Source organism: Leuresthes tenuis, unplaced genomic scaffold (genome assembly GCF_036924035.1).
Source record: "Leuresthes tenuis unplaced genomic scaffold, fLeuTen1.0.hap1 SCAF_16, whole genome shotgun sequence".
Classification (NCBI taxonomy): domain Eukaryota; kingdom Metazoa; phylum Chordata; class Actinopteri; order Atheriniformes; family Atherinopsidae; genus Leuresthes; species Leuresthes tenuis.
The window spans coordinates 10,324,699-10,351,273 of NW_027325370.1; the positions used below are offsets into that span (position 1 = coordinate 10,324,699).

Sequence of the window (26,575 nt, forward strand, 5' to 3'; positions counted from 1 at the left end):
TCAGACTTTGAGTCGGGTTATGAGCTTAAAAACTGTTGTTGAATGTGCAATTAAAATGGGAAATATTACCCAAAATTTGATGCCCTTAAATTAGAGAGCTGCATGTACTGAAGAAGGTTGGTTTCTATTATGTTCTAATGATCAAACTCTCTATATATAGCAAGTAAAATTTGATTTGGATAAGTCTGTCTATCATTTCATATATGGTCATTTTAAAGGGACTTCAAAGGTCAGTTTGTCTCTGCCACAGATCCTGAAGCAGGCATCGCCCTACCCGAACATCTCCAGCATTGATTTGTAACTAACGTTGTAGAAATTCTTTTGGCAGGTGGCCAAGGTAACATATTCTCTGTGCATGTGGCTATATTAATGAGGAGGGGTGTTACCATTTTCAAAATGCCACCATCAACTGCGGCAACAGTAAATCAATTTCCAAACCCAAAGGTCAGCATTGTAGAGAGAAAGGAAGGAGGAGGGGAAGGCCAAAGAGGCCATTTGTTATTCCTCATTAGAATGGATCAGTCCTGTTCTCCTCCTCCCTCTCCTTATCTTAGCATCTCTGGTGCTCTCTTCCTCATTCTTTAGCTCCTTTTTGAAGTTTTTTCTCTCCCACTTTTGCCTCTCTCGCCACCTTATTTTTGCCCTTCCACAGCATTTAAATGGCACAGAGGAGGTCTGTCACTTCAAAATGTCACCCTGGAAAAACAAGGACCCACTCCTGCTTGTATTTTTCCAATATACCTCCAGCTCCCCTATTTAGTTATGTACATGAGAGTGTGTATTTTCCTTCCTTTGACCTCTAAAGTTCACAATTCGTGGACTTTTTTCTTCTGCACAGTTACTGTTGAAGTGGCATTCATTCAGTCCAGCTGCTGCAATAGCATCATTATGTGTTCTGCATACAGAGGGAGCATTCGGGGCTTTGTTTTCCAAAGCATAACTCGATACAATACTGGTATAAGAGTGAAGCCACGCATAATTACAAATGGTTGTAAAGAGTACGAATATCTCCAATTGTCTCAATTGCAGAAGAAATTTGGATGGAACCGCCACTGAGTCTGATGGTGTTTTATCCAGGCAGTTGGCATACAGTAGTGGAGTGTGGCACCAACCCATCTCCTTCATCCCTCTGGTTCCTTGCACTATGTAACCTATAAAGGACCAGCTCTAATCGATTCAAAGAGACTATGTCTCCTGTCTTTCTTCCTATTCTTTGTCTATCGTTCTTTTCTCGTAATATCTCAAGTATTTTCCCAAATATAGACTATAGCCACTCAGTATACTCGCCCAAAACAAATTGTTCCATTGTCACCCAGGACCCTCTTTGGCAGTGGCTGTAGCACATGCTCTGTCATGTGTCCATCTGATGCATGCTTGAACTGGTCTCGGAGGGAAATGTATTTGAAGATCGGCCGTGTCACTGACTGATGTTAAGGGGTAGTTCTTGTCTTTTCAAGTGGCAGTGCAGTACTGATTCTAGACGACAGACAGACTGGTGGCAGGACCCTCTTGACTACTCTGTCAGTAACATTAAAAGGCTCAGGTACAATCAGTGAAAAGATCAAGGGCAAGAACAATGACTGCTGCCTCACTTAAATTGACATGACTTTTAGAAGAGAACAGTAAGCAATGCCAAACCTTGTGAAGGTTAGAGGAGCACAAGTATGTGGAAAAACTGTTCAGGGTTTTTTTTTAAATTGCATGTATTTATATCTAAACAAAGAGTACCACGTGCAATATCACGTTTCTTTTCTTCCTCTGCCACCTAATGCTGTGATGTTCACTGGAGGACAAAACAGCCTCGGGCCTGTAGTTTCTGTCTGACTAATACCCAAGAGGTTTTACATCAGCTGTTGTTTGATAATATTTCAGTGCTATGTTAAGTAGAAGGTGGTTACATTCCGCCACTCTGGGCCTATTAAGACCACAGAAAATTAACAGTGTTTCAATTATAAAGCCCCCAAAGGAGACAAAAAGTGGCTAAAGCTTGAATTAAATCAGGCCATTCATCAGAATGAACGCACTTGGCATAGGAGTGCTTAAAATGCCCATATATAGACCTAATTATCCACCATACAGTTGCCCAACAGTCTCATATTATCATGTACAATTTATGTGGTACTGCAATGTCATTAATTGGATCTTTTTTGCATTTCTTACAGAAAATGGTTAATAGATGAAAATAGATTTTTAGGAAAAGATCAAATTCTCCTCATAGTCTGAGGTAAAAAGCAAATATTCTCTACATTTTGTAGGGCAGCGTTGTGCGTTTGTTTAGTCTTCAATAAGGAAAATACTCAAAATGCTGGAAAAAAACACAAGGTCCTAAAATAATGAGGATATTAGTAATAACGGTAGTGATAGCATGGAGACAAGCAGGTAAGCATGTGTGTTACTGCTAGGGATGAGAAGTTTTTTGAAGGGGGTGGGGGTAACTAACTCTACAAATAACTCTCTCCTGCATTCAGAACTTCAGAGTCCTGTTGATGTTAGCGACATACTGTATGAATAATTTCCATCTGATATTAACATTTAGTTGACGAGGACTGCAGGAGTGAGGCAGAGTTGGATGTATAGAGTTATATATTGTACTATATTTGTACTATATAACTCGATGAGAAGCGATAAGAAAACCGATAAAGAACCGAATCCATAAAGGATATTGATAATGGACAATAAACAATTCCCATCCCTAGTCATGGCTGAAATTACTACAGAACTGTCCCTATTTTAAATATAAATTAACTCTTTTAATCCATCAACAATGCTTTTAGTTTGTGCGATAATCCCTTATCTTTGAGCAGACTCCAGTGATTAATGTCTTATTTGCAACGGACAAAAGACTCTCAACCTGTATGTATATTATAGATCAGAGCTGCTCAAGAGAATTCGTAACCTAGCAGAAGGCTGTTTGATCCTGTAGTTCTGAGGACTGATTTTAAAGAGGCTGATCAAACTCTCAAAGTAGCGATAGCTTCACTAGTTAATGATTTTTTTTTTTTTTTGTATGTCAACACTGGATCAAAAGACCTTGTAGTATAAAAGATGCAGTGATGAAAAAACAGTGATGCGACACACGCAGTAGGCTAGTACACCTTCCCTGTAAAATCTGACAGAAAGATGAGGTCATGTAAATGCCACATAACTTAACAGTGCTCTCATCACATGAATTAACCAAGAATCCATTTTAAGCCATTAAAGCAGTGTTAAAAGCACGTCTTTCTTTGTGTTCAACAGGACAGATTTCAGGTGAATAATGGAGTGCTGACAATAAGCAGCTTGAATCTGGCTGACATAGGAATGTACCAGTGCGTGGCGGAGAACAAGCACGGACGACTCTTTACCAACGCAGAGCTTCGAGTCATTGGTAAGAGCCAACACATAATGCTTTGATGAGTTCTCTTAATGTAGTCTGTAAAGTTACATGTTAGGATTCACAATGTCTTTTACACCCACAGGCATATTGGCAGAACATTTGCGACACATGTCCCCAATTTTCCATCTGGATCATTAATGATTTTATTAAAAGATTTGTTTGTTTTTTCTCTTTCCTTTTTCCTTTTAAATCACTGCTGAAAGGCTGAACAGTACAGATCATCTGTTGAGCAAAGTGACATAAAAATGTAATTAAAGTCTGCTATTTTGCTCCCAGCTGTTTGCCCAGAGGTGCATCTCAATAAAGCTCTAATCATCAAATGACATCATTTAATTCTACATACTGTTTTTCAGAATCATCAATGACCTTTTCCTGTCAGTTGTCACAATGTAGTACAAAATAACAATGAACTGATTTTGGATAACACACACATTTTGGTTATCAGTATATATTGTTTCTTCTTCGTCTCTAGCGAAGTCCTAAAGTCACGAGTCCCCTTTGTGATATAATATGGTCAACAAGCTTCATGTTGAAGCTTACAAAGCTGACACAGGAAAGTGGACATGGTATCTAGCATGTAGTTACAGTAACACGTAACACAGCTAAAAGTCATTCAGGCTGTTATTCAGTTTCTAAATGTAATCAGTGGAATGTGTTCATGTCTTTTCTTACTACTCAAAAAAGCAAGATACTTTCCCCTCTTGCAGAGTGAATAAGAACCCAATATGTGGAATATTCATATGAAACATGAAGACTTTGAATTATTAGACATCATTGCATTCATGTAAAACCACACAATTTTTATATAACAGATATAAACTATAGTTCATGTGACAATCATTCAAGTATTAGGACTCAGTCAAAGCCTCTTCACCACCTAACTCAGCAGCTTTTAGTTTAGAAACATACATGGCTCTGTGTGGACGCTCAACATAAACCAAGGGGCTCTCAGAGTCCCTGGTGTGCATTCTATGACTCTACGGGAGAATCTGTACACCAGAAATCACACTGCCTGGGAGATGAAAAATTAAATCTAAAATTAAGTTGCGTTCTAAAATGTTCTGCTTACATTGTTTTGATAAACTAGCACACCGTTTATTTCAGTTTACAGTTGCATCACTTTTCACCAGAGTCTTATATATTGATAACAGGAGAGTTGGACCACTGCACAATGCCTTCTCCAGCACATCTCAATGATTATCTATCAGTGTTAACTTCTGGACTCTATGGTGGCCAATCCACATGTGAAAATGATGTGCCATGCTCCCTAAACCACTCTTTCACAATTTGCCCGTGCCATCAGGAACAAACTGTTTTGAAAGCTTGAAAAAGCTGGGCACTACACATGAAGGGTGCCGCACTTCATCTGCTCCTCTTCTTATCCTGATGCGCTCATATCTCTGGAACAGGGACTCATCAGACCAAATGACCCTTTTACAGTGCTCTAGAGTCGGTCTTTATGCTCCTTAGCTAAATGAGATTTTTTTTTTTGCTGATTGGATGTTCTTACAATGAGTTTTCGTAAGGGTGGTTTAACAGCCCCAAGGCGCTCCAGGTCAGTTTCAAGGCCCGGGAATGTGCATAACAAAGGTCAATGGACTTCAAAATGAGTCGGAAGAATATAGTTTTAAGGTTCACAAACTTCTGTAGTGTTGTTTTGCAGAGATAGACCTAAGGAAAATTGACTTTTTTAGACGTTCTTTTTTTTTTTTGTCATGTAAATAATGGAAACTTTGATTGCTGGATTGGATAGTCTCCCTCCCTTCCTGATCTATTAATTCAGCTGTTTTATTTTAAAATGAAACTGCAAATGAGGAACACATTTGGAAAGCAGTGTGGGGTTTAATATATTGGCCAGTGACACCTCATTAAATAGAATGGGGATACTGGGAATCAACTAGCGCCCTTCCAGTTCACTAACAACCACTCGAACTCTTGCGCCATTGCTACTTCCCATGATCCCAACTGTGCTCATTCAACCACTTAACCACTCCTTGCAGGCTTCCTCACAGATTAAAAGCTCGATTTAAAAACTTGTAATACCCTGCTACTTCCCTCCTAAATCCATACAAACAAACAGCTTTTATTGAAACTGTTACTCCTCTAAGTCACGAGAAGACAAGTATGACAAATTATCTGCAATTCTGTCAGATTAAACACCAGCATTCCACATGTGGTGCCAAGAAATGAATCTTAGGGGCAATGAATGCACAAGTACATGTGTATCATCTGGTGTATTGCTGTGTGCACATGCACAACATGTGTTGACAGGTGCTAAGCCGTGTCGCTGGCACCAGACTGTGTATTCACTTTGAAAGGCTTTTTGCTGAGTCGGAGCACACGCAAAACAGAACCAGACATTGGTGCATTAGTAATTAAGGCCTAAAGGAGCAACAACAAAGCTTCGCTCTTGTTTTACATTTTCTTGTTTTTGCATTCGAGCCCCGGAGCACATTTCTTAATGCATAATGTCCTTCTAAGGAGAGTTCATAGATTTGGAAAACCACTCTTTTTCAAAATAAAACATGCCTTAAAAATGATGTAAAAAACCATGTTTGTTCTGCCGCATGTATTTCCCTGAGTCTTTCCCTGTATGTGTGGAAACAAAAGCACGCTGAAAGAACAGGATGTGAGTACTGACCTGCTTAATGGATGGAGTGACCTGCATGTTTTAGGAAGCTCCTTCAGTAGCTCTACTCCCTTTGCTCGTCTCTCTTTTTCTCAGGCAGTAAATTTGACCGTGCGTCTTTTTCTTCATCTTCCCTAAAAATAATCCCATCTCTCTCCTTCAACTCTTCCCATCAGCAATTGCACCAGACTTCTCCCAGAACCTGTTAAAGGCCCAAACTTTGGCCCGACAAGGTGGCGACGTTCTTATCGAGTGCAAGCCCAGGATGTCTCCTCGGGGTGTGATCGCATGGAGGAAGGGGAAGGAAGCCCTGCGAGAGAGCCACAGGTACCAGCTTACTTTGCGTAGACCCATTAGTGCATTGTGTGTGAGGTATCTTTAGTTTTTCTGCTTTACTTCCAGACTAGTATTTCATCAACTTGTTATTTTTTTGTATCCTACTTGATATTCATGGTGACAAACTGCAAAGAACAGATTCACAGTGTGACACAATATAATTTGCACTGCATAACAGGTTCTTCTCTCCGCCACTTTGCCCGTTATCTACATTTCTTCCCTGATCTTTGTTAGATTTAGCTCCTCTGGCTGTGCTCAGGGCTGGTTTCTGCACTGTTTACTTAAGGTAATTGGGCGTTCCTACACTGCGGCACCTGGATCAATGCGCTGATCCATCAGCTCATTAGCAGCATGTAAGACCTGGAGGGTCATTACAGCACAAGGCAGATGGTGATCCAGACCACCAGTGAGACATGGCAAAAGTGGATGAAATAACAGAAAGGGCTGAATAATAGATAGCTGTAGAGCATATGCTCTTTTGTGATAGTGGTGGTGACACCAGGGGAATGAGCTGGACACCTTGTTTTATTGGAAATCAGGTTAGGTACAGATCAATACTAAGGTCTTGGTGCACATTAATCAGAAATAAAAAAGACAATTCTTCAACTGAAAACTTTGGTTAAGCTGGCAATACTTTGTTTAGTCCTTGACTGTGTACAGTCTTAGGCTCATATTTCAGTCAACAGGACCTCATTTGCAGATATGGTGAAAGGCAGCTTTAAACAAGCTCTCCTTCATTTGGCTGACCTTTATTTGAGGTGAAGTGGAAAGATCTGCTTAAATGCTGAAGCACCCAGACGAGCAGGCAGTAATAGGAAATGTACCTGATATGTCTGAGATGTTTGAAATGTCACAGTTTGGTATATTTCCACAAGATTGAAACATTCTGTGAGATTAAACTGGGAGAAAAATAAAAAAAATTGCACTTTAACTGTGTTAAAAACTGTGTTTTTTTTTCTTTACAGGGGAGAATTGTTTTTTTTTATGATCTCTCATTGTAAAAAATGAAAATGCCATCTATGCAAATGACACGTTCTCTGTTCGATAACGTCTTTATTTCTAGCAGAAATGTACCAGCAGGAGGCCACGCGCACCAGCTGGCACATGCAGTGATTTACTGGGGGTCCATATTCCTCATTTGATATGTGATTAATTGTTCAACAGGCTCAGCAGCTTTTCTGCATCTAACCTCTGATATATCCATCTTCACCGCAGTAGGGGTACCACAGATTTAGTCATCTCTCACCTGCACTTTCCAGAGAGCATGTTTGGGAAATTGAACATGCAATCTGAATCTTTCAGAGGTATAAGTTGAGAAATCTAGTGTGAGGAGAGAAATGTTTATTTGAGGCCTTTCAGCAGCATGAGCACTAATATTATGCATTACAAACATGCTAAATGTTTGGTCCAGCTTGCAGATTTATAACACTCTTAAACATTGAAAGGAAAATACATCCATACTACAATATGTGATACTCGTGCAGTTACAGCAATGGCACAATATAAATCTACCCCTCTTGTAAGATAAAGTCTTCAATGATCTGAGGTAGAAGAAAACAAATCAGCCATGACCAAGGCAGAATCAGATCAGTTAATGAAATCATGCAGGGGCGATACCTACATCGGCTCATATCCAATGCATGTATAACAAGATAGCCTTATAATAGGGTTGCACGGCACTTATGGTATGCAGGTTAATGCTAAAGTGCTTGCCTTAATTGAATTTTACTGCTGACCACTGCCAGCATTTGCAGAACAGATCTAGGAAATAGCTCTCAGGAATATTACCTTTAAATTGAACTACTGTGTTTAAGATTGTTGTTATGCTAAACAATATATATGACTTTATTGTGTAAAAGGGAATCAATTTATAATCCTGCTACCAACGATTTCTGTTTGTGTTGCCAATATAGAATGTGCATCACCAGTGAAAGACTAAAGCAGCAGCACTTGAGAAAATTACTAGTCCCCTGTAATGCAATGACTTAATTATAAAATCTTTCTTAAGCGGTTAAAAGAAATGTTTTCATTTAAGGCCTCTTGGTTTTTGCTACACCGTGGAGAGACTTTTAGATTACAGCTGCTTCACTTTGATGCCGGCCAGTGAGGTTGCGGTAAAGTGCCTGTTTATGCTGTCACACCACTCTGGCTTTTATGTGCCCCACAAATTTCACCAATGCCTTAATTGCTTCAGGGCAACCTTTGTGAGAGCATCTCTGATAGATATTGCTCCTAACAAATCTGTCTTGCACCGCTCCTTTGTAGCTTTGGAAAAGAAGCCTGACATAGGCTACTACACAATTAATAGCAAGTCTTATCCCTGTGACTTCTCATATCCATAGCTCTTTGTTATAGCCAGGAAGCCTTCACTTCAGTTAAGAGAATATGCCTGGCTCCATGGATAACAGGCATTGTAGAATGTACTAATGTATTTTGATTCTTCCATCCTATAAAGTCATACAGGTAATTTTTTGATGATTAAAGGAGGCCTTCTAAATGAAGGCAGTGTTCCATTTTTTCCCAAACCAGTTATTTTTAAAAGACTCATCAGTCCCTGTCTCACTACAATGTGCAGTTCAAAACAGAAGACTGGGAGCTCCTTTCCTGAGGCTACATTTATCAACAGGGAAATGTATTCTTAAGGTTACAACAGTGGTCAAGATATCACTGAAAGGCCGCTTCAAAAAATTGTCAGAAAATAATATGATCAAATGGTCATGACCTTTTCAACTGAGGCAGTTAACTGCAGAGTGATGTTTCCCTGGACCTACCATCATAAAAAAAAAAAGCTGAAGCTGTTGCATTTTCCACTTTGCATTAATCAGAAATGTCAATAACATATTTCTCCCACAGGATGTTTGTGCAGTGCTGTAGTTTTGCTTTTTGACAAATGACTCTTCAACACCGTTGACACGTGGCAGTCATCACAGACGTGAGGAAACTAAATCTAAGTGTAACAACTGCTTTACTGTTTAAAACATTGATTTTTACTCATCAAACTGACCTGATATCATGCCTTTGTAATAATTTTGATAAGTCCTAGTCAGTCTGATTATTATTCCAACAATCTGTGACTGTCAGTTTTGACAGTGTGATAGTTTTTGTTCCTATCGGTCATTTTTCTTCATGTCCGGCCCTCTCGGAAGAGCTGGTGGAAAAAGCTTAGCTTAAGGCTATGTCTTCAAAGCCAATACTTCAATATGACAGCTAAAGGTTGCTGTGTAACAACTAACCTGTCCTGCCACTATTTTTCTATCTGTACTCTTGAGTGGACATATAACGGATATTTCATTATAACCTGAAAAGGCTGCAACCTTTTTTATTATTATTATTATTATTTATTTTTTTTGCTTTTCTATCCAGCTCTCTCATCTCTTTATTTTTATTCAAGTACCTTACGATTTGTATATATTTGTTATTACAGCATTGTTATTGGTCTGGTTTTGAATATCTGCTTTTTTTCCTTGATACTGAATGATTAAAGTTTTTTTTTTTTTTTTTTCTTAAACATCTGTGGCTTTGCAGGAACCTCAAAAAGTGACATGACATGAAAAAGGATGTCCTATTTATACTTGTCTAAATTCTCCAAATTTTTTCTTTGGTTTTGGAACTTCCTCGGTCAATTTGTGCTCATTTATGATTGACAGCCAAATGAAGCTATTTTCTACCACCATTATCTGTTATTTTACCTGGAAAAATGACATCTGGATGTGGAACAATAAAAGCTTTCAGCTGACAGATCTGTTCACAGGGGAGCATATTCAGTAAAATTGTGTCACACTATTTACGCTGAAAAGCCAAATAAGAGAGAGAGCTAATTTACTGTTAATGAGTAACATCGAGATGTGTTCAGTTACTGAGCAAAAAAAACGTATAAAAATGAGTTACTTTTACAAATAATGACAATTGCAAAGGGTTACATCTTAATGTTTTTCAAGTAAGTGAATATTTCTGAGTTAGGATATTCATCTTGGTGCTTGCATCTTTTTTACAAAGCAGAAACGACATCGTTTGATATATTTCTTGATGATATGGGTCAGCAAGGTTACAATTTTTATCACATCAGCATCAAGGGTCAGATGGCTCATCAGGAGCTGTCTAAATTCAATGCAACATGCATTACTTTAATCAGCCATCATCTATCGTGCCTGTGACCTGTCAACTACAGCATGGTTGGTAGCTGAATTATCAGCTTTCCTGGCTCAACATTCAACTTTTTTCCCCTTCTGAAAGCTACAGAAGAGCTGTCACGTTACTGTCTGGAGTAAAACATTTCATCAGCAGTGACTGTTCTGTCAATCTGGATCAACTTGATGTCATATCTGAGGAGATGTCAGCCAGTATTGGACTTTTCAGCTTTATTCCTTATGAACACTTTCATAACGAATGCAATCAAGAAGAAATAAAAGTTAGGATTCATATTGCTTCAATAAGTTCAAAAGAATAGGGAAATGTTTTGAGCTAAAATGCTCCCAATAAAAGCGAGGACAGAAGGATCAACGGTGATCAGTAAGAATTAATTAATTAAAGAAATAATTAAAGCGCAGTAATTTTGTGACACATTAAACTAAACTGATGAAGTTTCGGTAAAATATGGGTTTGCATTTAATGATTTTTTTTTTTAAACCCATGAATAAATTCTTTCCACTGGAGCACTTTGTGCAGCCCTGCCATTCATTTCTCTTTTCTAAAGTGTTTGGATATCTCGGGCATGTTTGGATCTCACCTAACAAGTTTCCACTGTAAATGTTTTCCGTCTTGTATAGCTTATCCTTGACTTCTGCTACGCTAAAAATGCAGAAAGTTGAATGTTGTCACTCTGTTCTTCTCATGTTATTATGTGCATGTTTTCAAAGCCTTGTACCTACTGACATCCTGTCAGGACTCCTTCCGTATTTTCATTTTTCTTTCAACCTCAAAATGTGTTCCATGTTACTCTGCACAAACTTTAAAATGCATGATTTAAATTCCTGGTTGGTTGACTGGTTTAAAGTAGAAATTATAATGCTGATTATTTAGTTCCATACATCACATTTTAATAAATAACTGTTGTGCAGAGAAACTAGTATTACTAAGACTTGTTACTTTTAACATTTGGTGAGAAAATAAAAGCTGCAGGAATCTTAACAGTCACTGGTTCTGAAAACTAAGACAACTAACCTCAGACTTATTTTAGGTTGTTTTAACGGTTGTTCAGCTGCAGCCCACCTTAATGATGTTCATATTTTTCCTTTATCCTTCGTGTAGTCTCTATTATAATTTTTCTGTGTGCCAAAGTGATGGTTTATGACATGCCTTCTTAATCTTCTGTAACATCTTTATTCACACAAAGTGAGACTTTTCCTCCATTAAGGGAATTTGAAGTGTTCTTATCCAAAGTTGTTCTTATATTAAGTTGTGACAGACCAAACTATTATGAACACCCAACAAGTCGATGAAGATTTTCTGATATAACTCTGGGCAGGGGTTTAAATCTTGTAGGACACTAAACAGGAATATGATTTTGTCCCCCTACAGAGTTATGGTTTTGGATAATGGAAGCCTCCGAATATCCAATGTTACTAAAATGGATGCTGGACTGTACACATGTGTAGCCAGAAACCAGTTTGGAGTAGCAAGCAGTACCGGCAGCCTTTTGGTTAAAGGTAAGTTTCCTAATTGACTTCAAATGTCAGGTAATTGACATGCATGGCAACTTGAAATCAAATTTGTAATGGCTATCTGTTTGTAAGTCCATACTATACTTGTCTACCATTGATCCAATGCACAGCAGCCGTTTGGGTGAGCAGTGGTTTCGTCTATGGGGTTCAGTCTTGTTCCTTAACTTCACAGATATTACCGTGGGTTTTAACCTCACACATGTTGTAAGATGAATGAGCCAAAGTCAATGCAAACAATGATCATTTTTCACCACTCCTTTGGTTAAAGTGACACCGATTTATGGTCTTCATTTAGTATTTATACAGTGAGGTTACTTTATTTCAATATTAATCATGCAAAATTCATTTTGCAATCAACTTTACTTATCTATGCTGTTTGAGATGAATGCTCGATAGATAGATCAGCCACAAGATACCAAATGTTGTGTTGATCTGACCTGTTGGGATATGACCAGTGGACCTCTGATGGTGTACTGTTGTGTCGGGCACCGTAACATTGGCATTGGTTGAAGGTTTGGGCCTCTATGGATCTGAGTCATTCTGGTGCATCAGATGGAGTTTGATTGGATTGGGATCTGGGGAGTCTGGAGGCCCAGTCAGTGGCTTGGGCTCTTTGTTCTTGTGCAGTTTTTTTTTTTTATGTTGTGGGCCACATTGTCCTGCTGGGATGGGCTGTGTGTGCTTGGTATGTAACAATGTTAAGGTAGATGGTACAGGTATATGAATATGTGGAAAATATGTGGAGCCAAGGTTTCCCAACAGAACATTGGATTGTAAGGAAATGATCAATACACTGGGGGCTATTAGTAAAAGGGTCTGGTTGAGAAGTGTTTGAGGAATGGCTGGGATTGTGGGTGCAGCATAAGCTGTACCGAGGTGGGCTCTGTCCAATTCTTTTTCAAGGCCAGAAAAATCTTTGTCACCTATTATGTCTTTGTTGTCACCACCTCCATCTGCTGGGTAAATTAATAAGACATTTTGTCATCTTTGTTTTGATTTAACGGAGGATAGCTAATCTTTTAATTTGGATGGGCATTAAAGAGGAACAACAGTTTTGTCTGTCTGTGATGTGTTGTCTCTGACTGAAATTAAAAATGATACTTTCTGTAATTATTCTCTGGACCACATAATTCATGCAGGGAAATTTGCAGTGCAAATCAGTATAATGAGACGCCCCCACTTAGTCACCCAAAATAACAAAGGAGTTTGAACCGAAAACAAGAGCTGAAGATAAGATAATAATTAACCGCATTCATTACTCAACATGCTCTAATATTTTACTGCACTGACACTCAGTGCAAAATCATTTAGCTGTTGGAAAGTGATAGAAATCTGACTACACAACTGATCATTATCCTTACAATTTGGAGTCACCTGGGTGGCAAACAAGATGGCTGCGGTTTAGAGTATCTCCTCTCATAGTCTTTCAAATTTATCTTTTTGTTAAGGCAGCAACAAGGCCACTATTTCAACAAGTTGTAGCTTGTTTGCTATTTACAATGCTTGCTTCCTTTAGGAAGGCATGCGGTATTCAAAAAATACCAGCCTGCCGAAGACGTCTTCCACAAAAACATGACAACACTGTAGGTGACCCACCACCTTTCCCAAATGTTTCTCAGCAGCACGAGCACCATATTCATTGTGTCAAAACAGCTTTCTGTGCAATCAAAGCCAGCAAACAAGCTGAGTGGAGCTGCTAGCATGCAGAAATTATTGGTAGAAATGGCAGCGTGCATTATCCATGTTCCACACTGATGAGGGCGAGAAAGGCAAGAAGCTAGAGATGATTTGGGACTGCAAGTCAAAACGAAGGGAGTAATGTGAGGCAAAAAAGACTTTTGGTACCAATTGCACTCTAGGGTGTGTCAAGAAGATTCTGGCAATTTAGCTGTTGTTTAAGGTGATATCATCTTTTAGATGTCATACCCAGACTGTCTTGGAGGGTCAGTGCTAACAGGGATGCAATACAAGGCAAGCGCTGAATGTCCTGGTGACAAAAGAATGGATAAAGGATGTGAATTGTACCACAGTGGCAGCTTTGGATGATTTTATCAAAACCAACCAGCTGAATCTACAACAAAGCAGAAGAGTGAGTATTTATATTTCCACTAAAAAAGCCACACATGAGAATGCAGCTTCTGGACTGAACTGTCACAGAGGAGTGAGAGAATTGTAGTAAGGCAGCGCAGCAGTAACCTGTCGAGCTGATCATTTTCTTTTTTTAGGTTCTATGTTGTACCTGCAGACGACATCTTCAGAGAATTCTTGTTCTTTTTTGTTTGATTTTTTGTTTCTATTTTTTTTTTTTTTATGTTGCAGATGTCCTTTTTCCAGAGAGAAATTACACATTAGTATCATTCAATCAGGTAAAGGATTCTACTCTGAGCAAAAATAGGCCTAAGAGTCCTTTGATAATAAAAGGAGCGGAGGAGAATTTCATATTTTAAAAGAGAAAATGGTTTCTGCAGATATTTGGAGGCTTATTAATCCCCAAAAAGGTTTTTTTTTCTCATTGTCTCATATTCTAGCAGTTAAACTATGTATAAAGTCACAATAGGAGACTAAAGTGAGACTGTGTGTTTTAGTGCTAATGAGCAAATCATTAAAACTACTGTTATGGGATGATGGAAAAGAATCTAGTTATTGGTAAAAATCCCAACTGCCTGAGAGGCTGTCTTTTTTTAATGCTGAATATAAATTATATTTGAATATAACTGTTACAAGTTATTCACCAGACGGCTTTTAAAAAAAAAAAAGGTGTCACCAAGATGTAATGAAGCCTTATTATCTTTAATTCCCAAGAAGGAGAGAGAGATATAACAGATCCTTCTTATTATAAACCTATTAGTCCTCTAAGTCTCCATTGTAAAAGATTAGGAAGTTAAAGAGAAGCCTTACATTGTACATTCTGAGGGGGCTGTATAAGGTATGATCTGTCATCTCCTTAGGTGCTGAAAAGGCTTACAGTAATGTGGACTTATTGGACTTTCTCCATTTTATTTTATCACATTCTATCACTTTTATTTTACCAATTTTTTGTAATGTAGATTTGTTGGAGTAGTCTATCTGATTATGTGATAATGTCCTATTTTGGCCTTTTTGGAGGAACTTTTCTCTGAGCCACTTGTTATTTATATAGGGTAAAATGTCTCCCCCAGAACTGTTTAGCCCCCAATTCCTGCAATACAAATGGAACGCGTAGAGGAAAAGACTCCCGAGCAGGCCTGAGGTCAAAATGCAACGACACTCTGTCACTCTTAGAGAGGTTGGGGAGGTTAAAACTTACTCTGTGGGGAAATGTATATTTTCAATTAATTATTAACTTATGATATCACAGTATTACCTTTCATTGTTAGGTGTGATGATAACATGAAGCGCTTTTTATCATAGGGAAAAGAGCCAATATTAAATCAGACAAACTGCGTGCCATCAAGTCTCATTGATTCAAAGAAAGTGGCCTAATTCACAGAATATTAAAACCTAACCCGAAACAGAGTATGCTAGTTACATATTTTGCAGAGGTTATGGTCACCATTTGATGTGATTTGATTCAACGAGAGTTTGCCTCAGTGAGGCTGAATGGCAAGTTCATTTTTCATTCAGTGTAAGTTGAATAGATAAAGATAACCCAAAGGTCTGATCTCTCACACTGCACAGAAATATGCTTCATTATGGCACATTCTTACTGTTTATGTTGAAGAAAAAAACATCTATATACTGAAAGCAGTGGCATACACAATGGTATATTAGGGAATTGATTCTTGTGAAAGTTGTGGAGGTTCTTAGTTGCTGGTATTAGTTATTATTTCCCTGACTCCTTCTTTGTTTGCTATAAAAATGGATTCCAAGTACCAAATATATCAGAAGATGCATTTTCTGTATGTAGGGCTTGCTTGATCAAAGCTGCCAAAATTATTTTATAATCTTGAATAACTGTTAATTCTAAATCTCCAGGCTTAAAAGACTGGGTAAGTGTAATGGATGAGTCTCTATCCTATGAGCTGAAATCCCTGGGGATTCCTTTAGACTCATTGACTAAACACTGATGTGGATCTTCTGTAGGATTCAAGGATGATCAGGGATCATAAATGACTGCAGGTAGTTTATAGGTGCCAAAGTCATGGGGATGGGGGGGTGTTTGTGCAGTAAATGTGCCCTCGGGCCATTTGTCTGAGTTTCTCTTTAATTCTATGAAAGACATTGAAATCAAATTAAATCACATTTGTATGTAAAGCACATTTAAAGCAGCAATATTTGACCAAAGCGCTGTTCACAGCATTGATATTAACGATATAACCTACACACTAAAGCAAGAGAGGACAGTAAAAGTACAAATTAAAATGAAATAATTTTCTTTAAAAAAAAAAAAAAAGTTACTTTAGATCTTTTTTTTTCAATATGCCAAGAGCGTTAAATGCACTTAAAAGCCAAGGAGAACAAATTAGCCTTCAACCTTTTTTTTTAAAAACATCAGTAGAAAGGGCACATTTGATTGGCAGTAGAAGGCTGTTCCAAACTTGGAAACTGCCACTGCAGATGCTCTATCTCCCTTATTACCTAACCTAAAGTGTTTGTTCAGATGATCCCGTGAGGCCGCGAGTTTGAATGAAGGCAGGTAAGTTCACATACTTAGGTGCCAAAACATGGAAAACTTAAAAAAAAACATACAAATTAATTCAATTCTGTATTTAATCAACAGCTAGAGGTGAGATACTCCAACAGCAGTAATCATCTTACTTTGGTCATAGTTTAAAAAGATGAGCTTTCCAGCTCTTTGGATCAATTTTCTCTGTACAAAGTAGATAATCAGGCAAACAGATATTAACTATATTACGTGTTTTTGTTTAGTGCAAAGCATCAATTATCCAAGCAAAAGTTTATACATATCAACATACACTTATATCCGTACAAGTAGGACAATGTATTAGGCAATGCACTGTAAATGTGAATTTCACACCATCCAGCATGAGCAACTGCAGATGAATCATACATCATACTTGTAATCTCATGGTCGTGTTCTAATTTGTCAAAAAAGGCCAAAACACTCAATAATTTAGGGTTCAGAGGAATGTAGCTTACACTATTTTTATTGCACAGATATTTCTGAATGATTGTCTCTCTAAATTCACTTGACAGGGATAATGGTAATGTGAACATCTCATAACAGCCTCGGTCTCTAACATCAGAGTATTATTGGTGTTTGTGTTCAGCTGCTCAGCCAGCAGACAGGACTTGTCCTCTGCCAACTGGCATCTTTGGTCCTCTAAGTGTCAGTGTTGGCCCAGATATCTGTCTTGCCAGGCAGGTCTTGGCCTCCCTTGTCTCGTCCTTTTCAGTTCTGCCATCTGTGTCTGGATTGTGTTATTTTTAGGGAGGCGTCCTCATACATCTTTCACTTGTTTAGAACTCCTTGTAAAGGGCTGTTGACTCTTGTTGTTAGTTGTCTTTCTGAGTCTCAGGCAGTTTTTACGGCTGCGTTACCTTGATAAATAAGGCTTTTTTTTTTTCTTTCTCCAATGTGGATATCTTTTTCCCTTATCCCCGAAGTAGAATTTTGTCTATTGTTCTCAAACCAAGCACTGGCGTTTTCATTAGGTATCTGTGATGCAGCAGTTTGAGAACTGGACCTACCTCAACTGCTGCAGACCAGACTGCAGTTTGTACATTGCAAGCATTGATTTATTCGAGGGTGGCTGTCATAGTTGGCTGCCACACACACACACACACACACACTTTGTCCCCTTTGTACTGTGAAAAAATTAATCATATTTACACTGCAAAAGGATAAAAGGACTCAGATCTTCTGTAAGCCAAAAAGCCTCTACACAACATTAAAGCTCTTTTTTGTGAGTTTCTTCTTTTGGGTGTCTTTCCTTTGTGGGATATTTCTTCTCACAACTGCTTCTTCACAGTAATTTTGATCTCTTCTGTCAACACTTGATGCTTTATCTTCTGTTTGTGCTGAGATACAAAAAGATTTACTTTCCAGAATATCACTCTCAAGAAAATCTCTCACTGCCTCGTTGGTCAGACTTCTCATCCTTTTTCACATTTCCCTTTCTTGGTATTTATTTTACCAGCATCCTGACACCAACAACAACAGTTCAGAACGTTGAAATGATTAGTAGTTACTAAATATCTAACTGGATAATTGCTTCTTATTGAATGTTGAATGCATTCAACTCTTAAGCAACGCACACGCACATTCATACATGTGTATTCGCTATCATGTGGAAGATATAAGACAATAAGAAGTGACAGTGTAGGGTAACCGTTCAGGGAACAACAAAAGTATGTGACTGCATGTTTTTCATACTACAATATGTGATACGAAGTAACTCACTGACCAACTGACAAAAGCATACATATTTTATCAATCACTGGGCATTTTTTACATTTTTGAAGATAGGGGAGGTGTGATATGTGAGAAATTATACATATATATATATATATATATATATATATATATATATATATATATATATATATATTACAGTGGTGATATGTTCAAAAAGTGATCCAACATTTTTCTGTAAAGAATCTATCTATCAATCTGATAAATCACATCACACAGTGTATTTCCTGTAAGTAATGATTCAGAGCACTAAAAGGAATGTCGGGAGTATGAAAACATATTAAATTAGTTTTAGTGTAGGAATCAAGCACAGCTTCAGTCCCCTGTGATTTACAGCCTCAGCAGAGCAGAGGAAGAAATGGACTATTTTCCTATTCTGATTCTAAACCTGTACGTGGGAAAGTTTACCAACGGAGCAACGCAACACAACACAAAATGAGAAATTCATCAGTTCTAATTTGACATTTCAGCAGCAACAAAGCTAAGTCCTCATCCATCTTCCATACATTTTTCTCCCTTCTTTACTTCTTCAGATAGCTGCTTCTACAGCAATGTTTTTTTTAACTTTTTTTATTATGATAAAAGTGTATTTTTAAAAGAAAAAAAAAAAAAAAACGTTACGGGGGAACTGTTCTTATCTAGTTGTTGGTGCTTTATGCGGTACCCTAAAGCAAAGTCATGGTGCAGCGTGGGAAACCAAAGTATATCTCAGCTTTTAGTATATCATGTTTATGTTTATGCATTTGCGTTCGCTAAATGTTTATGCATTTAGGAGACGCTTTTATCCAGAGCGACTTACAAATGAGGATATAACATTGCAGCTAACATCAAAGCTAACAATAAACTACATAGAAGAAAACCACAAGTCAGAGTGCAGGGATAGAGGGCGGTACAGAAAGAGAAAGTGCAGTAGAGGGGGTAGGGAAGTACAGGGTAAGTGCTCGGATAGGAGATGCTCTCTGAACAGCTGGGTCTTCAAGAGTTTCTTGAAGATAGACAGGGACATCCCTGTTCTGGTAGCGCTCGGTAGGTCATTCCACCATCGTGGAACGACACATGAAAAGAGTCTGGATTGTCTGAAGCCTGGTGTAGGCACTGCTGGACGACAGTCCTGTGCTCTTTTCGGCTGATTAAAGACCAGACACGCCACCGCGTTCTGAACCATCTGCAGTGGTTTCACAGCACAGGCTGAGAAACCACATCATGGCAGTTTAAGGTGGGGGATGAGCAGAACAAAGGTCAGAGTACTGAAAATGGTCCGAAGCGCATAGTTATAAGGTTAAAAACCTTACTAATGTCACTTAAGAGAAAGATATGTGGTAATTAAATTTCCTATCTTTTTAGAATAGAATAGAATAGCCTCACGCGTCTGTTTTATGGTTTATGTTTGATAAATAAATAATCATCTACATGCACATCTTTGAATAACAACATTGTATTATCAGAAATCAAAACCCCAGCAAATAAAAGCTGTCTTCACATCAAAGTTTCTGTTCTCCCATTTTTAGAGGTGGCACTCGAGCGTCCTTCTCATGAGGTTAATGAGGTTATTAAGCTCCACAAAAGCACTTTAGATGCCAGCTTCTTTTTATCATCTGGTTCTCTGTTTCAGTTCACACAACGTTCAGGTCAGTGTGACAACTAATTAGCACTTAGGTTCAGTCTGTTCATGCTTTTGAACCAAACAGACCAAAGGGAAATGGGGAGTGGTGAACTCCCAGAAGCATTAAATACCTTCCAGGGCTTTTCTTTGGTTCCATCCACACTGTAGAGAAGAATGCTCAGCTGTCCTGACAGCTCCCCAGAGTTGGTGAACGAGTTCCTTTCCATTCCTCTTTGTTTTGTTTAGTTTTTGTTAAGGTCACCATTTCAACGGCTGTTTATCTGTGCAATGTTTGATTTCTTTTTCTTTTTGACACACCTGTTGGTTTCCTTCACAGAACTATCTGGTTAGTTCATCGAAACAACCTTTAGAAAAGGGCAGGAACTTACTCAGCAAGTTACTGAGTGCAGCACCTGTCTGTCTAGGTCACGAGCAAACGTAAGCTGTCAGTGTTTGTCCAAACTTTTGTTTCAGCCACAAACGGACAGCGTGGAATTTAGCAAGTTCGATTCTCTCGTGCAAAAATGATAATGATATAAAATATCTACTTTGACGTTCAGGAACTTAAAAAGACCTTCAAATCATCCACATCTCTCATCGTGTGGACTCAGAAAGTAGGGTACTTTGTCCAATAGTCAATAAGAATATTGAGGTTTTTGGACTTATTGGTTGAAATAAATGAATGAAAAATACTTTATTTATCTCAAAGGGAAATTATATAAGTTACATAATGAAGGCAACTGTGTCCTTTGGTCCTTAAACAATTTTTAATCATCATTTTGTTTAAAATGTAGCCTGCTTTGTATAAAAATGTCATATGAGATTCATAGACTGTTGAACACTCTATAAAGTTTTTATTTTTGACAGTCAATCTCATAATGAATATGAAATAACCACAGACTGGTTCCAGACATCTGAATAAGCCCTCACTCTCTTCAGAGCTGACCAGTCAGAGAGGGAGCAAAAATAAGCATCATCTTACAAGCCTCTTTTTTTTTTTTTATTGAGCTGTTCATATAGAATCAAAGAGATGACCTGAGCGTAGATGAGATAGGTGCACTCTTGTAATTGAACAAATGAAAAATAACACTTCTCCTTGACTGAAAGTGACATCAACAAGATGGACATGTCACTTAATTATTCGTCAGGGGAAACCTAACAAATAGGATGTTTCTTGATTGGCAGTGGGTCCAGGAAGGTGGACACGATGCCCTTTGCCTATATGTGATGCAATACTTCATTTATAAGCTTTTGTACAATGACTCATAGCCATGCTTGTTTTGTAGGATTTGAATAAATCTAAATCACGCCCTTCAGCAGTGCAAGGAATTTTTTTAATACTGTTCTTAAAAACAGAGTCAACAGCACTGTTCTATTGAAAAGCCTTTAGGTCATTCCTTTTCACAGGTTTTTTAATTGCAAATCAGTTCATATATAAGCCCAATTTTGCTTCCCTTTCCAGCCTCTTTACTGTCATAATATGTTCCAACTTAGTATTCAAATAATATGCAAGTATATCATTGAATATGTGCATGTTAATGACATTGGGCAGACGGAAAGGATAAATCTTTATTCTCCACAATGGGATTTTGTTCATGTCTGTACAATAACAGTAAAGTTAATATGGAGTTAATTTCGTCATCACTGTATGCTAACAGCTGCTTTTGATAGGTCATTGGATCAGTGATTATTATTTGTAAAGAAACACAACAGATATATACAAAGCCAGCAGCAAAATGTTGGGACTTGGTGTGTTTAAAAGCAGCTTGCAATAATTTGAAAATCCCATTGACTAACATTGTTTTACAACAGAACATACAAAGCATATCAAATTTAGAAATTGAGACATTTTGCTATCGAGTGATGACAGCAACTACTTACAGTCTTGTTTACCACTGTGTAGCATTTTCTCTGCTTTTTACGACAGTCCAAAAACATCAGATGCAGTAGCTGCAGTATGTGGTTTATCACTTACTGGACCTTTGGGAGAGGTTTTCCTGTTCTTGTCTGAAATGGGATTGTATTTTTTTTTTTCATTGTTGTATTTAGAATTTCATGAAGCGCCAAAGGTTTTCAGTCAGTGACAGGTCTGGACTGCAGGCAGTCCTGCACTCTGACTCTTCTACAATGAAGCCATGCTGTTGTGGTAGATGCAATATGTGGTTTGTCATTATCTTTCTGAAATATTCAACGCCCAGTTGGGAGCATGCTGCTCTAAAACGTTTATATACCCTTCAGCATTGATGGTGCCTCTCCAGATGTGCAAGTTGACAGTTCCATAGGCTAATGCACCACGATCAGAGATGCTGGCTTTTGAAGTAAGTGCTCATAACAAACGAGATGGTCCTTCTCCTCCCAAGTCAAGAGATGATTGTGGCACATATAGGTTTTTTTTTATCTATAGATATATAACTTCAGTCTTCACAATTTTACATTGGGAAATATTATTTTGAAATTAAACTACAATTTATGCAATTTCTAAGATCTTATTAGTTTTTTTTTTAGTTTGCTGAACCTCTACACGCCTTTAATTCTGAGGCACTCTGCCTCTTTAAGGTGCTCCGGTTATACCCATCATGTTACCGACCTGTTACTAGTAAACCTAATTACTTACAACATGTTTCTCTAGCTTTTTCTATGTAAAACCACTTACTTTTTTTGTCTCCATCCCAACTTTTTTTTTATGTGTGGTCATCACAAACATGATGATTTGATAATCCTCATGAAATAGTCAAACGTATATTGGTTAATAAAACATTTTAAAAACGGAATAATTTCTCGTTTTATTTACAGTCTACATCTCATCCTAATTTTTCATGGAACTGAGATTGTATTTTATATTTTGCCTGTTGGTGAGGGCTGTTACTGTTAATGTAATCTGCATTTCTTTTCTTTCATTTGATGAAATCTTTAGGGCACAAAATGTAAAACCGCAAGAAATAGCTTCTGATCATCAGTTCCATTTAGGTGATAGAAAGCAGGGGAAAAATGACAGAATTGTGGATTACTATGTATTCAATTAATCAAATGTTTTAATTTCACATAATACTGTCCCTCCTCCTTCCTTAAACATTACCCGACCAAACAGTAATCAGTTGGTGATAGAGATAATCCATCAACACCTAAATTGTCATGTAACATAGCTAAAGAGAGGGAATAGTGTCCGTTCATAACTCCTAACGAATAATATTGTTGCTCCGTAAGTACTGGATGAGTAAAAAGAAAGAAAAATGTTATCACAGCTCTGTTAGACCACAGTGATGTGCTGGTTTTCCAAATTCTGAAGACTTTCTATCCTCCAGTTTTGTAAATTGCTGTTGAATATGTTTTTTTTTCCTCAAAATGGAAGTTTTAACCTCAGTTCTGCACTGTCCCTGATCGATACAATAAATACGGTTCTCTCAACCTGTTTTTCCTTTGGTTTACAGAATGAGAATTCCCATTCACTTCAGATACTGTAGAGAATATTTTCCTGTCATAACGGGAAAGGAGTTTGACAGCTTTGCAATTCATTTGTAAGCAGAAAGTTTTTCCACCCTCGTTTCACAACTTGTGCCAAACTTCTCCGAGAGTCTCTTAGAGTGAAATGCCAAGTCCAGTCTGTTTTCTTTGGGGGTGGGGTGTGGGATAAACAAGCTGGCTTGTTTTTGAAGGAGCTGAATATAGACCTTTACTCCCCCTGCTGCATTGACTTGCCTGTCCATTAGATGCTTATGACATGCATGCATAATTCACAGTGGACCGGTGTATAGGCTTCTCAGCCGGAGATGAATTCTTCACACGGCACAATTGTTGAGCGAGACATCCAGCCGAGACGACCAAAAATTATGTAGATGCACAGCACATAGATGATGAAATAGGATGCCCTTTTGTCTCGCACAAACAGCCAAATTATAGACTGATCTGCCGTAATGGTGCTGGATATTTTCATTTCTTTCATTTTTCCTTTTTTCTTTTTTTTTTTTTTCTCACTGCCTGACTCAAAATGAATTGGTTTTGTGTGGTTTACATCTTGGGTAGGACTTGACAAAGGACAGGATTTGTTTTTAAGTGTGGAATGTTTTTTATAATTATTTGTCAAAGTTCATGGAGAAGATGGGGAAAAAAAACAAATCAATTTTGCTCAAAGAAGTGACAGTACAGCAGAGTAGAATAGTGTGGAAGAGGGTATACTGACTCTAAAAGAGGAAAGCCACTTTAGTCCCTTTACACGTATGCAGGATATTCCATTAAGCTGCTGGTAACTGAACATGTCGATGTCGTGAGTAAATGACCCTCTGTTGCTTTTAACATTTACAGCAACATAACAGCAATCTGACCGAGCTGGACCTAATAACATACACATATCACTTTCATCATGGTGCGGGTTTGAACCGTTGCAGTCACATAATGGGCAGACACAGAGAGCAGTGGTGAGTTGAGCTTAGATACGGTCAGCTTTTCAGAGGAATCCAACATACTGTATCATTAAATGACATGAATGTCCAACATTGTCCAACATTCCTCTTCTGCAGTTTTACCCATGATAATAATCTCTTTTTTTTTTTTTCGCAACAGGAGCCCATCGAATGAGGGAAAACAGCATTAAATTGTTGGAGTTGTGCATAAAACTTCCGCTCTCTGCCTTTATAACTGCTCTGCATTTCGGCTTGATTTGAACTTGCATGGCAGAGCAACATGTTAAGATAAAAATATCTTCATAAAGATTTACAGTTGTGTGGGGTGATGCTGTTTCTCTTCTGACAAACGCCAGTGATGTCCTCAGTTGAAGCAAACAATATGTTTTTCCTAAGTTAATGACAACTATACCGTTGCTGTAGTACAATGAAACCCTCTCAGGAAAAACATTGGCTGTTCGGCGAGCTTCTAGGTTTGAAGAAGGGACATTTTCAGTTGCAGACATTTCTGATTGAAACTTCAGGAAGTTAAATGAAGAAGTGACCAATGTCCGATTGACTAAAGACCGTTGCATCAACATACTGATGGAGTCACATTTCTCATGTGTGAGATGGACTTGAGTTTACATGACATACCTTTCTCAATCCGTGTCTCCAATAACAGAGGCGACTGTGATCACCAGTCCAGCTGGTCACCTGGATGTGACTGTGGGGGAAAGCATTGTGCTGCCCTGTCAGGTCTCTCATGATCCAACTCTTGACCTCAAGTTCACCTGGTTCTTCAACGAGCAGCTTATCCACTTCGGAAGCCACGGGGCTTATTTTGAAAAAGTTGGTGGGGTAAGTTCTTTGTCTGGAAGATCTGATAGAAATATAAGATACTAGTTAATTTAAGGGTTTGATTTGTTTAAATAACATTTGAATTTTCATTGTGATATTATGTATTGAAAGTAACATTTGCTGCAACTGAACAGAACTACTTCTATGTTCTGTTGACTGTTTCTGTTTCCTTGACAGCTGTGACTCTGTGCTGTTGTTTTTACCACAAAAGCTTTCAGCATCTGAGAACAAGACTAAATCAAAGCCCAAATGATATTATATGATAGTCAAAACATTTTCTTTTTTAGATCCTCGCAGTGTGTTTGTTTTCAGTCATAGTGAAACAATTTGAGCTCAATTAAAATAACATATTTCTGCCTCTTTTCTCTAACGCTTAATTTCAGCTAAACATTTAACAATCACTCATGATGAAGCACATGGGTTTGACTTATGTTCTTTCATTTTTTCACCTAACAGAGGTTCATTGTTTGCCCAGTTTATTTGGTCACAATGCAGAGTTCAGCCATGCATTTCATTTAATCATTGTCTTTTTATATCATTGTTCTATATTTCTAACCCAAACCAACGATGGTTTTAATGTTTCAATCATTTTTCAAAGATACGTGCGTTTATGTTAAGGCCGTTTTCCAAGAAAGTTCATTGTAGATCAAAAAAGTGACAGACTGCATTAAGGAAAGGCCGCTGTTTGGTTATTTCATTGTGGTTTTGTGCATTACTGCAAACATAATAAATGCCTGATAATTGTGTGTATGTACATATTCCTCTGAGAATGACAAAACTCACTTTTCTCATGTTAAATGTTAATTATCGGGTTCAATAGCATTTCTGATTGACCAAAAACATTTATTTGTAGACATAAAATGAATTGCCATAAGTGCAGTTTGCCTGTAAATTTGCTGGCAGTGTAGTACTGTTTAAATGGTCACACAAACTTTACTTATCTTTCATCCAAGTCCACCGCTTTGTGAACACGGGGGGGGGGGGGGGGGGGGGTCTTCTTTTTCAGCTTTACTGCCAATAAACTGGCTTGGCCCAGTTATGAATGATTGGGCCACTGTTATTTTCACATTAATTTTCACGATGATCACCTTCACTACTCTTAAATGTGGGCTGAAGACGCCACAGCCCATAAACATGCATGTTAGGGTAATTGCGGACTCTAGAATTGACCCGAGGAATGAGTGAACGTGTGTGGTTGTTTGTCTCATTTGTCTCTGTGTGGCCCTGTGATGGACTGGTGACCTGTCCAAGGTGTACCCTGCCGCTCGTCCTCTGGCAGCCGGGATAGGCTCCAGCCCCCCTGCGACCCTGAATTTGATTAAGCGGGTATAGAAAATGGATGGATGGAAGGATGGATGGATGAATAACAGGAGACCTGC

General features: G+C 38.1%; 1 protein-coding gene across 1 annotated transcript in view; it reads left to right on the forward strand.

Annotated features, from left to right (window-relative positions):
* Positions 1–26,575, forward strand: part of cntn3a.1 (contactin 3a, tandem duplicate 1) — an 83,757-nt gene that overhangs the window by 44,278 nt on the left and 12,904 nt on the right. The window contains exons 10-13 of the mRNA XM_072367491.1: positions 3,238–3,367; positions 6,182–6,332; positions 11,859–11,986; positions 25,021–25,196. Coding sequence (XP_072223592.1) covers positions 3,238–3,367; positions 6,182–6,332; positions 11,859–11,986; positions 25,021–25,196 — 585 coding nt within the window. The remainder of the gene's footprint in view (positions 1–3,237; positions 3,368–6,181; positions 6,333–11,858; positions 11,987–25,020; positions 25,197–26,575) is intronic.